Genomic DNA, 13,165 nt, shown 5'->3' on the forward strand with positions numbered 1-13,165 from the left:
GGATTAAATGTTAGATCTGCTATAAATTAGGGTTGTAGAGTAGATACTTTTACATCTGCTATAAATTGATCATAGTGTGATTAAATATAAAACAAATCTACAACAACAATCAAGTTTTATCTCACTAAGTATTTGTACTTAACACTAAATCAACCAATGGTCAATTATTTCGAAAAGAGGCGTTGGCTCTGTTGTAAGTGGCCAATAAACAGCGGACACTAGATCCGCAGCTGTCAGTGCCTAGCGAGTGCTGACGTGTGACACCGGTGATCTGGTCTCCCACTTGTGTGTCCAGGCATTGAGGACGATTGTAACATTCAGCATGATCGATCATTCTTTGTGGGCTTATATTAATAAAAAAGACTTTGAAGAGGAACTAATACAAATGAATAACGTACAAAGACACGTAAGAAGAAAGTGCATTTAAAACAAACTGGATCTAGCTTGGCACAAAGTTAATAGAGTTGTTCAAGTGTGGCTTGCAAAGCTGAATACACAGCACGCCAACCCTGTTGGGTAGGGTGAGCAGTGTCCCAAAAGAATGCGGATTCCGGGTTTTTACAAATGGTATACTTCTTTGCACCACTTTCATCCACACTCCCACAAAAACGCCCACTGCTTATACCAATGCAGCATGGCCTCAATGGGTTATCAAACTTTATGCTTCCTGCTCAAGAGAACAAGATGATTTCACGTATTAGCAATTCATTTGATATTTATGTGCTTGAATACTTAGATTAAGATAGGCTAACGGTTCAATAGATCCCAATGTCATTAGACATATACATTATATACTACTTATATAGTACTCACCTAGATCTCCTTTGTTCTTGAACACCGACATGAACGAGGCATAAAGATCAACAATGATAAAAGAATTCTTGGTTTCTTTGTTCAACTTGGCCACAGCTTGCTGCAACAGAAGGTTGTGGAAAACGACTAGCGCGTTCTCAGTTACATTGCATTGTTGGAATGAAAATGATGCCGTCCTCGAAGGGAGACATCCCAAAGGTTGAAGAGCTGTCACAACTACTTTGCTCACTCCCAAGGCATAAATACGTTTCAAGTTCACAGTTAGTTGATTCACGACTGATGTGATGAAGGGTTGCCAACCCTATAATACACAGATAATTGAAAAGCAAGAGGAGTTCAATACAAATAAAATGTAGGTTGAGTTTATGTACGAAAAAATATTTGTAAAATAACGTTGAATTGGCCAAAAAAATTCATAACATGCCTATAATATTTCTGTAGTTTTTCCTTTTGGTTTTAAATAAAAGAAATATTGGAAATGAGATAGGAAAGAGATGCGTGAAAGGGCAAAACAAAAGATAAAGAACAAAGAAAAAATAACTTAAACTGAAAATTGGTGTCATCACATTACCCCCTTCATTTGTCTGATTTGAGCTAGAGAACAAAGTTACGTAAGCCAGTATTTTCTGAAGATCATCTACCTAATCCCATTCTTTGAAATGCTTACGTACCAGCTTCCATGATCTTTCCTTTTTCCAATAAAAAATTTTAATCGTTTAGAAGAGGTTGATTATCTTGGTGGCTAGGGTATTCTTTTTCAACTTTTTGTGTTCGGAGTACAAATTCTTCTCCCTCCCTTAGTATAAATTAATGTAGAACATCGTTTGTAGTAAAAAAATATTCACTATCCCTTTATTTATATTATTTTTTTATATTTTTACTAATAAAATTTCAAACGCTAGATCTCTAGATCTCTAACCTACTCATACTCAACACCATACCCAAAGTGAAAATATTTATAAGCCAAAGTGAAAATTTATATGTACAATATGTAGAATAATAACATAATTATAAAGGTTCTTTACAAATACACTTGTGCAACTCTTATTTTTTTCAACAAGTCCACCAATTCTTTTACTTCCAACTAAAATCTAAAATACAAGTAAGATGTCATGTAACAAAATAATTTGACCTATTATTAAAAGTTAACTTGCCACCATTCTTCAATCAAACTCACATTAAGGGAACTAATAACTAGGGACTATGTTACTAGGTCAACAATTATTCGAGAGTGTAATTTTTGCAATATTGCTGTCACTATATTGGACAAATACCCTATTATTTTTTAAACGAACTATTGATTCTTGATGATTTTGTTTGATAAAAAAATGTTATACGTGCTAACCTGAACAGAGCCATTTGTCGCGATATAAGTCCCGTAGTCGTTGCCGGGACCGGTGACGAGGGCGACGGAGGAGTGAAGATCTTTGGGAGTGAAGATGGAGCCGTTTTCTATGAGCTTCTGAAAGAAGTCAATCTGGGTTGTCATGTTGGGATCCAAAACCAAGGTTTTAAAAACACCTGTGCCTCCATATGCGAAATTAACTCCGTACTTCAAATGATTGACCCCGACTTTTCTAAATCTGTATGGTATTGGAGACTTCACTCCTATAAACCTAGCTGCAATATCATGTGTGTTAGAAAATCATAGAGAGAAATTGTAATCAAATATTCGAGAACTTATAGTGTGGTAATAGAATACCGCATCATTGTACAACAAATCTATGCATATTATAACACGTAGATTGAGTATTAATATTATAATTTGAAATATAACCTCATCAATTTATTCACGTGAATTGGTTAACCAAGTGCACAAAACACATTCAAGGGCTTTCTCTAAATTATGGCTTTTAACATATTCAGTAATTAATTTTGACTCAAAGCTGGTTACCACATTCAATTGGACTTGAGTAACTAGATGGAGAAGAACTTATAGGAAAGGAGAAAAACATATGGGAAAATGTTAGGGAGACCACATTTTATATTATAGTTGATATATATTATCTAATGTTGAAGGTGACGTATACATGCCATGTTAGTTAATGAATTTATCAAATTGGATGTTGGTTGCATGCAACACTTGCCACAAGAGGTAATATGCTAATATGGTTTTAAAATGTAGTCTCTCTAACATTACTCAAACTTATTATGAATTTGTCACAACATCATGTTACGACAACGTAGTAGACTATTCTAGTAAAAAGATTGCATGGCGCCAAAGTTAATGGAATTTTTTAATTACTGGACACACGCAACATTTTAATTATCTTTATGCTAAAGGACAGAGTTATTGCTTCACAATACAACTGTAGTACATATTAGATTGATCAAAGTGAGAAAATGAACAAAATTATAACTGTTGGAAGGAACATAAAGTAAGTTTGAATGGTTTTACGACTTTAAGGGACAATGGGGACAGATTTAGGATAAGGAAGGTTCAAGCAAAAAAGGTAAAGAATTAACACAGAAAATCATGATTAAGAGTCAATAATGCAGATGAAAAATATCCAAGACTCCAAAAGGTTGAGCTAGCTCATGTGATAAGGTAAGAATTTACTTGATGGTGGCCTGACATGTGGATTAAAAGCAAACAATAAAAATAAAAGAGGTATTCATCAATTTCCCCCCTGAACTTGTGACTATTGGCCAATTTCCCTCCTCAACTTTAATTTTGGCCAATTTCCCCCCTCAACTCTCATAATTAGTCAATTTCCCCCTCAACTTTAATTTGGCAAATTTCCCCCCTCAACTCTCATATTTAGTCAATTTGCACCCTACTGTTAATTTTTTAATTTGATCATAATTAAACAAGTGTGTGTAAGAAACTAAATAAGATGTATGTTAATCATTTTCCTATGTCTGTATCATATTACAAATAGATTAAAATTTAAAATTTTACAATTTATCATAGATAGTATTATTAGTCATAATAAATCAGTATGGAGTAATTTTATTTGATTTTGTACTATACAAAATTGATAACGAAAAGGATTGATGTGTACATTTTTGTATGTGAATACCATTTTCTTTATAAAAGTGAAAGCTAAGTTCAAGTAAATTGCGGAGAATCGAGCTTTAGTGCAAAAATGGCTAGTCAATTCATAATTTTCGACTCTTTATTAAGAATAACCCATTTTATTGAAATAGGTCTGATCTATGAGTTTAGGATTATTATTTCTTCTTCTACATGCTTTAAACCCGATTCATAACTTTTTCTTATAATCAACCCACATCACATACTAATTGTATTATGTTTTTATACATTCTACCTTATATTATGCAGGTGAGTTTATGTTAATTTTAGTATTTTGTTGGAAGTTATTAGAAAGATTGAAAGAAAAAAAAAAGAATAGATGGAAAATTTTAAAAAAATTAACAGTAGGGTGCAAATTGACTAATTATGAGAGTTGAGAGGGAAAATTGGCCAAATTAAAGTTGAGGGGGGAAATTGACTAATTATGAGAGTTAAGGAGGGAAATTAGCCAAAATTAAAATTGAGGGGGTAAATTGACTAATGGTCACAAGTTATGAATACCTCAAAATAAAAAGCTTACCCAATAGTGCAACAATATTACAGATTAAAAGAAAACCATCCAAAGAGGCCATTATTGTAAGAGGAACCCACCACCGCTGTACCATTTTACAGCAATAATATATCACTAAAGAGAGCACAAAAGCATAGGTTCTAAACAAAGAACTGAGCAAAGAAAAAGAACAGTATGTTACTTTCACTCTTTGCACCAAAAAGCAGAGAATTGCACATGATTAGAGAGAATAAGAGAGGAGGGTTGGTACCAAGGAAATCGGTGAGGACGCGGCCATCGGAGAAACGGCCACTGGGTTTTCCCGGGAATGTGATTCCATAGGGTTGTTTCCAAGAAGTAGCCACTGATTTTCTGTTGTTTCCTGTGTCAGCATACGAGTCTCCAAAAACAAATAGCTTTGTCGGCCGCCAATTAAATAGGTGGCGATGTGTGTGGTGGTGGTGGTGGTGGTGGTGGTGGTGGTGAGCAGCTGAAACTAGCACCCCTTTTTGTCCTACAACAAAACAAACAAAGACAGGTAATCAATTTGGGAATAAATTCTTTCACCCATTTCTACTTATGCACAACCTCGTTTATTTCTAATCTTTCGATTTAATAAACCGAATGATAGTCAATTGACATAAATAAACAGAATGTGCATAAGAAGAAAAAAAGTGAGCGTCAACCATTTTCCTCAGTCACGTAGTTTTAACTCATATGTATGCAGACCTGAGAGGAGGTAAAAGAGAAAGAGAGTGGGGAGGAGGAAGAGGGTTGGAGGTGATTTCATGGTAGACTATGAAAGAAAGAAACTTTGATTTGCTGAAAGAGATGTAATTAAGATGGAGTTGGAGATCATGCACCACTTGAATTTAATGAAGATATGGAAGGAATGGAAGAAATCAGTGCTTTATATAGTCGCTGTTGACCTGTGGCTGATGATAAAATATGTGAATGTTTAGGGGTGATATTGCAATTTGCATTCTTTTATCAATTTTTTCTCGGTCCAAATAAATAAAGTCAAATCTCATAATTCCAAGAAATTGGTGGTCCAAACTCTCAATTTTCCAAAACAAAAGAAGAATTTCATTGGAAAATACACATTATATATAAATTTCTTACAAAATTTCCAATTAAAACTTGAACTTCTTCAGGCAATAGGAAATCCGATATAGTATTCTATAGTGCCTCTTTAATTATGCATATTTCCAAACTTATTAAAAATACATGATAAGTTAACATGTATCACGTAATATGTCATCATACAAACAATAACAAAAACAAGATGATAAATCTGCCTAATAATATTCCTGTGCACATGAACATTTTGGGTTGGTCTGAAGGCTGTAATCTGTCAAACAAGACGGGGCCGGCTTGGTAAAGGTCTTCTAGTGAATGGAACTCCTGGATTCCTCATCAAGAAAAGATGAATAAAATATCTTTTTAATGTATATGTGAGGGTTAATGATAAATTTTAATTTTCCTTTCGTAGTTGTAGAAGGGTTTAAAGTTTGAACACTGGTATTAGGACTCATCTATTTGTTTTCTATGTTTCTGCTCCACAACGTGAGACTATTGTAAACTATGTCATATAAACTTAAAAGAGGCACAATACTTCGGTTCATACATATAAATAGATATTCTTTTTATATTACGATATGATAATATTTCACTATTGAAACATCATAATTAAAACTATTTATTTATTACAATTATTTTAGTTTAGGGTATAGAAATATATAGTTGTGTACTGCCTGCAAAAATTATGGCGCGTTGCTATAAAGGAAGGTGAAATTCGAGTTCTTGGAGATGTTATAAAGTAGAGATTTTTCATTGTGATCGGAATACGGGACAATACACCACGTGTCATTATATAAATAATGAGATATGTGTGTTAAAAAGTTAATAACTTAAAAAATAAATTTTTTTACCACTTCCAATAAAACAAGTGGTGTACCATCCGTTTTCCCGTTATAATGAAAAATTTCTCGTTATAAAGGACCCTTTTGGCACTTTTGATTGGTGAGATTGCACATTGTTTGCCATTTGTTTTAGCAACTAAAGTTTTTTGTTTTGTGAAGCAAAATATTGGTCAAGGAGCTAATTGTTAACAATCATACAAACCCACAATATAAAAATCCCAGAAACTAAATGAGTACAGATGATATAAGCCAGCAAATCATTGGTCAACTAAACAACTTGTAGCTAACTCTTCCCTTTTGGCACTTTTGATTGGTGAGATTGCACATTTTTTGCCATTGGTTTTAGCAACTAACGTGTTTTTGTTTTGTGAAGCAAAACATTGGTCAAGGAGCTAATTGTTAACAATCATACAAACCAACAATATAAAAATCCCAGAAATGGAATGCGTACAGATGATATAAGCCAGCAAATCATTGGTCAACTAAACAACTTGTAGCTGACTCTTCCACACAAATTGGAAGAGTTGTACTATCTGAATAATAATCTGTCTCTCTTGAACTCTCAACGCAGAAATTTTAAAAATGAGAAGCAAACTTGAAGATTTCATCATCAATCTCATCATAACCAACACGCACCATACACATTAGCATTTGACACATGTTTTTTTTTTTTTTTCACTTAACCATAATTTTTTTTCAAAATTGGAAAAGCAACATTTAATATTAAAGCTAACCAGAGTTAGTTGAAATAACACGTGTCAGATGGTGATGCGTATGGTGAGCATACACTATAGTTATGATGGTGAGCAAAAATGCCTACCTGATATATACACTAAGTGGGTGGGTAAATAAATTGATTAAAAACTCGTCATTATAGATATTCGAACTCAAGACCTCTCACTACAAGTGAAAAGAAATACAACCAGAACGTAGTACTAATTGGTAAACCGTCAAACTTATAAATCTTCCCTCAAACTTCTCTGCGAAACATCACCTAACCACTAGAGATGGTGCAGGCAGGTTATTTAAAGCAACTGGTTGCAGGGATGGATGGACCTCCAAACAGCGCACTTGGGCAGTCACAGGTACAAGAATGGAGTCCAAATAGTTTACTTGCGGATCACTGCTTTACTGCTCAAGTGTCATTTTTATGCAGGTTTGCTAGGGAGGAAACACAAATAAATTTCTTTTACGTCACACCGAGTAATTAAAGGTGTCGAATTGAGACGGAAAATCAAATGCAGACACTTCTGCGTAATCGTATAGCAACAGAATCGAATATTTTGCACAGAAAATCGAAAGGAATTTACTATTCCTCGTCGATAACTTCATTAAAGGTCTAATTGTACAGCATACAGAAAACATTTTACAATTTCAAATAAACACAAGGTTTCATGGTAGGCTTGCTCGCTCTTCGCGCCTCCGCTTGGTCATCTCTGAGAAGAGGAAGATGGCCATTAGGGTATTTTCAGTGGTAACTAGGGGCAGCACCCGACCTTCCATTTCGAGCTTTCACGATTTCATCAACTGATTTCTTATATAATCAAGAACTGCATCCACATTCACTGTCCAAGCAACTTCAACAGGGGAATAGCCTGTCCATGGATTGCTTGTATTCCATCTGTAACAGTGTAAAATCATTAGACTCGAAGAGAAGCATTTGCGTAAAATAAGAATTCATAAGAGCACGCTAATCTGCACATACTTTTTTAGTCCTTGATCCATCAGTGTATGCCCGGTGCAGATACCCTGAGTCTCAACCCTCACAACGCCCTTCTTGTACGTAAAGAGATCAGGACGGACTAGTGCTACGAAACTGACAGGGTCATGAAGGAAAATCCCTGAAACATACGGCAGAGAGTCATTTAGATAGAACATCAAATAAAAATAGAAGGACAAGAAGTTTTGAACCGGTAAGTACAGGGCTATATTTTAAGTTTACCATAAACACCATCAGATTGCACATGCCAGTCTCTGTAGAATTTGCATGTGTCGCATATGAGCTGAGTATGCTTTCCTTTGGATTGCCGCAGTTGAAGGAGGTCATCATCTAAAACCACAATACGATAATCAAGTCAGTTAGGACGCCACAGTTCCAGCGAAATAGCTCATGAGAATATGGTCTGGAAAGTTAAGCAAACTGTAAGCTGGAAGCCTGGAAGTTGAACCTGTAAATTTCACTTGGGTCGTAATGTTTATTCCAACAACGGTAATGTTAGCCCCAGACGTAAACACAACATCTGCTGCTTCTGGATCTCCATAAATCTGCAAGTCAGAAATTGGATTCTTCATGTCCACAGTATTGAGATAAAACCGACAAGTAAAATGTAAACAGTGTTCAACAGTTAATGGCAGTTATGCAAGTATACAAGTGAAAGTAAGCTAAGATCCTAAGAGGGATGAAAACAAATACCGCAATTTTTTCAGGAAAAAAGTTACTTCTAAATAAAACATGAAATAATTTGGTGAAGCGTTATTTTTACTTGTTGGATGCACGGTGGCACATACATTTGCTTCTGCGGCAGGATTTACATTTCCAAGAGCGAAGAAGGAACCACCAAGTACGACCACCCTTTTCACCTTTTTCGCGAATGAAGAATCCCTTTTGACTGCCTGAGCAAAGAAACATCCGCATAATAAGTAAAGATATAAGTCTCAGAAGCTCCGGTCAACACCAAAACAAAGAAGTAAAAAGGATTCTTCAACTTACCAATGCTAAGTTTGTCAAGGGACCTAGGGCCAGTATAGAAACTTCACCAGGGTATTCAGAGACCATATCAACTAAAAATTCAGCAGCATTCTTCTCAATTTTCTTTGTTTTTGGAGGAGGTAGATGCAAGTTCCCCAACCCATCAGAACCATGTACAAAGTCGGCAACACATGGCCTTCCACCCTACTTCCACAATAAAACATGGTTGCGATAAACAAAACGAAGTTACTTATTAGCTTATTACAAAACTAAAGGAGGTGGCATAGGGCTTAAATGAAACAAAAGGGCCAAAAAAATTCCAACGCACAAATACAAAGGCGTAATGTTCAAAGGAATGCTCGAAGATTAACCTAAGTTCTAGGCCAGCTAAAGGAATACATATCAAAATATTACCTTTAGAGGCTCAGGACTTCCCTCCGCCACAGGTAAACCTGGATGCCCTGCGATCTCACACTATTCTTTTGCACGTTAAGAACAGTAATTGATCACGAACATACTAAAAAAACAATGGGATTGACAGACAGACCCGAAGTCATTACAAGAAGATGGAAATCAAAAGATATGAGCACGTACCAGAAGCAAGGCATTGCGAGTGGCATCTTCTGTGGTGACATTACCAAATATTGTTGTGAAGCCCATGATTTCCAACTCCGGTGATTGAAATGCCATTAAGATGGCCATGGTATCATCTGTTGATTAGCAATAAAAAAGTATTACACATGAAATCATGTTGGAGAAAGAAAAGTCGTTAAATGCTGTTATGGATTCCATAGCTAATGATTTTCCCCATAACATTCAACTACTTAGTAAATGTTATTCAATGCCATTTCTTTGTAAAAATTATGAAGTTTCTAAACCCTCAAGGGCATATTGACATTGAGAGTACATGAAAAGGAACTCCGACAACGCCTTCCTCCTCCTCTGTTTCTCTAAGTTCCAATTGTCTTTCAAATCTCCAAAGTTCACTGATTAACCATGAATAAGTCAATAAAACTCGTAAGAACGTGAGCATCCAATCAGCAATAGGAGAGGGAGAGGCCCAGGAATATGTAAACTATGACGGCTAAGCGTCCTTTTCCGATGTGGGACAACTCTAAACATATCTAACCCTTCCCTTCATGCTCCTCAACTCCCAGTTCCAAATTATCATTATCCAAAAATGGTAATGAAAAAGTCAAAATCACCAAACAAAAAGTGAGGCGTGGACAAAGAAACGCTCCAAAATACGATCATATTTCGGATACGTAACTAATTCAATAATTAAAGATCCTCACGCTAACTCCATCATCATTTGGCATAAAACCGATCAAATATTCAGAATCGAAATCATCAAAATGTGGTCGATTCAATGAACGAAAAAACGCAAGCTAAGCCGAAAAGTTAGACAGTGGAGGCTAGCTCAGAAGTTTTTGTTTCCCCATTGTTGCTCAGCTCAAAAAAAGTTCCTCTCTTCCACCACTCAAATCATCATAAAACTCAAAAGTCAAAATTCCAGCCTGGTTACTACTGTTCCCGCATTTTCTCAGCAACCAAACAGAGCAATAGGAAAGATCCCGAAATTCAAAAATTTCCAGGTTACTACTCGCAAATTTTCTTAGTAGCCAAACAGATCAAAAGGAACCATCCCAACGTTCAAAATTCAAAAATTCCAGCCTGGTTACTACTCGCAAATTTTCTCAGCAACCAACACAGCAAAAGGAACCATCAAAAAGTTAAAAATTCAAAATTTCAGCCTCGTTACTACTCGAATATTTTCTCAGAAACCAAACAAGAAATAGGAACACTAATGCATTAAAATTTGAAAAATATCAAGCAAAATTGAAACTAAAAACTCACCGATTCCAGGGTCGGTATCAATGATGAGCTTCTCGCGCTTCAGATGATTAGCCAAAACGCCGTCGCCTTCGACATCAACCACCACGTCGTGAGAATTCGTCATCGCTCCCTCGATGAACAAACGCCTTCCTTCGATCTCTCTCTCAGAACGATAATAACAATCCAGAGGAAACGCCTGCGAGTATTTATATAATGTGCATGTATATGCGAGCGATATATTATATTATATCATATGCATACACATATACATACACATATATATAGCCGGAATCGGAGTTTCGCCGGACTGGAAGGGGCGACGAGAGCGATGCTGCCTCGAGAGGCCTCTCGGCGAATATATAAGTTGGTTTTGTTAGGTGCCGGATGAAGATGAGGAGACTTGTTCGTTGGGTGACCAATCAGGGATCGCCAGGTGGCATGTTTCAAGTGGATCTGATTCTCGTCCAGTCAATATGTTTGGCAAAGAGAAATGGCGAGGAGACCATCTCGTCCACTTTCTGTCATCTCACAATTAACGTTAATTTTCATTTCAAGAGAATATTTAGCGGTATAGAGATGGAAGAATAGATTGGGTTTCCAACTTTTCTCTATAATGTCCGGGGGCTCCAAATTAGGACTTCGAATGTAGAGATAAATAATTTTAATTTCAATTATAAATTGTTACGTGTTCATGTAACACTTGTTACTTGATGTATTTTTTACGTATCATAAATTGAGTGGACAAAATAATTTATGTGTTTAACTTGTGCATGAGTTATACTTTGACTGGACAAAACAATTGATGTGTTTAACTTGTACGTGAGTTATACTTTGACTGGAATTGTAACACCGCGTGTTTGGTGTTTGAAGTATATCTAAAAATCTCTCCAGGCAATGGTCTTCCAACTTAGTTTAGTTAGGCTTAATTTATTCAAGAAAAGGCTTAAGGCCGGTTTAGGGTGGCTTAAAGTTTTTTAAAAGCAACTTCTTAAAAGAGTTGGGGCCTTAATTGTGCTTGGTAAATGAAAAAAAAAAGTGTTTTTTTCTTTTCAAAATCATGGGTCTAAAACAGCAGAAAGTATAAGCAACTCTACACATTTTTCTAAAAAACACGCTTTTGCATTGGAGGCAGATGAATTATATTAAGTAATGAAACTGTCATATTAACAATCCTACCCTCATCTTTCTCTTTTGCTAAAATCACTTTTAGCACTATAGTTTAGGGGTATGCTATCCACACACCTCATTTTACTTCTTACACACCCCTTGTTAATTTCTATCCGTTGATTTTCTTCAATTCATTTGATCCGACTGCCGAAAATTAGAAGGGTGTGTGAAAAGTAAAATGGGGTGTGTGAATATCACACCCCATAGTTTATTAAACATTTACCTGCATTTTTTTTAACAACAATTGATTCTCACTGCACAGCAAAAAAATAATTTTGAAAAAAAAAAATACAACAACACCAAACTAGCCCTTAGCATAGTGCTTGGATTGGTTGAGTTCATCCCACAAAGTATATATAATTTTAGGTATCATTTTTGTTAATGAAAAATTCTTATATGCCTGAACGGATAATCCAATAAGGAATTCAAAAAGATCAAGTGTAAGAATACGAACACAATATTCTAGCTAACTGACTTAACTTACATTGACAACAAGTTTATTTAAAATAAATTTTTGCACAATAAATAATTTAACAACTTGAATTATAAACTCCTTATGACGGAATAAGTTATTCATAATTTTTACTTTTATGATGCTACTAAGATAAGACATCTTAACCCAACATTCGATCTTGCTTAATTTCTAAGCCAATGCAGTCGAATTCAAAAGAGAAATGGGTATAGGGTTCTCAACTGCACTATTCATTGTCGCTAACCTTTATCATTATATATTAATTAATTAATATCAATTATTTGTTTTTTACATATATTATTTGAGATTCCGACGCAACCATATGGATTTGGTCAATTTATAATCAAAATCTAATTATTCTTACTTCTTTGGTTTGGCGGTCATAAAAATTTTCACCTACAAGTGAATAAAATTACAATTAGATTATTGTGCGAACGACGACAACACCAATAGCTTCTAAAGATTAGATCGTAATTTCAATAGTGTTCATAGATGTTCTCAAATTATTAAGTGGAAATCCCCTCGTGCTCCATTGATCAAAATCAAAATTAATTTTAATGGTTCGGTGGTGGGATCTCAAGTAGCTGCAGGTTTTGTCATCAGAGATCATAATGGGTCTCCTATTATTGCTGGGACACGAATTCTTAGGGAGACTACTATATCTGTTGCTGAAGCACTTGCCTTACGTGATGTGTTGAAGATTGTAAAAGTCAAAGGTGATGTATGTGTTGAAGGTGAT

At 35.4% G+C, this 13,165-nt stretch overlaps 2 protein-coding genes across 2 annotated transcripts; both read right to left on the reverse strand.

The window, feature by feature from the left end:
- Positions 1 to 5,236, reverse strand: LOC126593872 (GDSL esterase/lipase At5g03610-like). Its single transcript, XM_050260036.1, has 5 exons — positions 5,070 to 5,236; positions 4,612 to 4,854; positions 2,159 to 2,433; positions 814 to 1,114; positions 1 to 667 (listed from the first exon to the last, which is right to left on the reverse strand). The coding sequence occupies exons 1-5, from the start codon at positions 5,128 to 5,130 to the stop codon at positions 456 to 458; spliced, it is 1,092 nt and encodes a 363-aa protein (XP_050115993.1). The 5' UTR covers positions 5,131 to 5,236; the 3' UTR covers positions 1 to 455.
- A 2,307-nt stretch (positions 5,237 to 7,543) lies between these two features.
- On the reverse strand, positions 7,544 to 11,142 carry LOC126593873 (uridine nucleosidase 1-like). The gene is made up of 9 exons (XM_050260037.1): positions 10,809 to 11,142; positions 9,546 to 9,661; positions 9,366 to 9,425; positions 8,973 to 9,155; positions 8,771 to 8,875; positions 8,431 to 8,527; positions 8,205 to 8,312; positions 7,968 to 8,103; positions 7,544 to 7,883 (listed from the first exon to the last, which is right to left on the reverse strand). Exons 1-9 carry the CDS (start codon positions 10,909 to 10,911, stop codon positions 7,775 to 7,777), a joined length of 1,017 nt encoding a protein of 338 aa, XP_050115994.1. The 5' UTR covers positions 10,912 to 11,142; the 3' UTR covers positions 7,544 to 7,774.
- Positions 11,143 to 13,165: the final 2,023 nt, after the last annotated feature.

Source organism: Malus sylvestris, chromosome 12, assembly GCF_916048215.2.
Source record: "Malus sylvestris chromosome 12, drMalSylv7.2, whole genome shotgun sequence".
Taxonomy (NCBI): domain Eukaryota; kingdom Viridiplantae; phylum Streptophyta; class Magnoliopsida; order Rosales; family Rosaceae; genus Malus; species Malus sylvestris.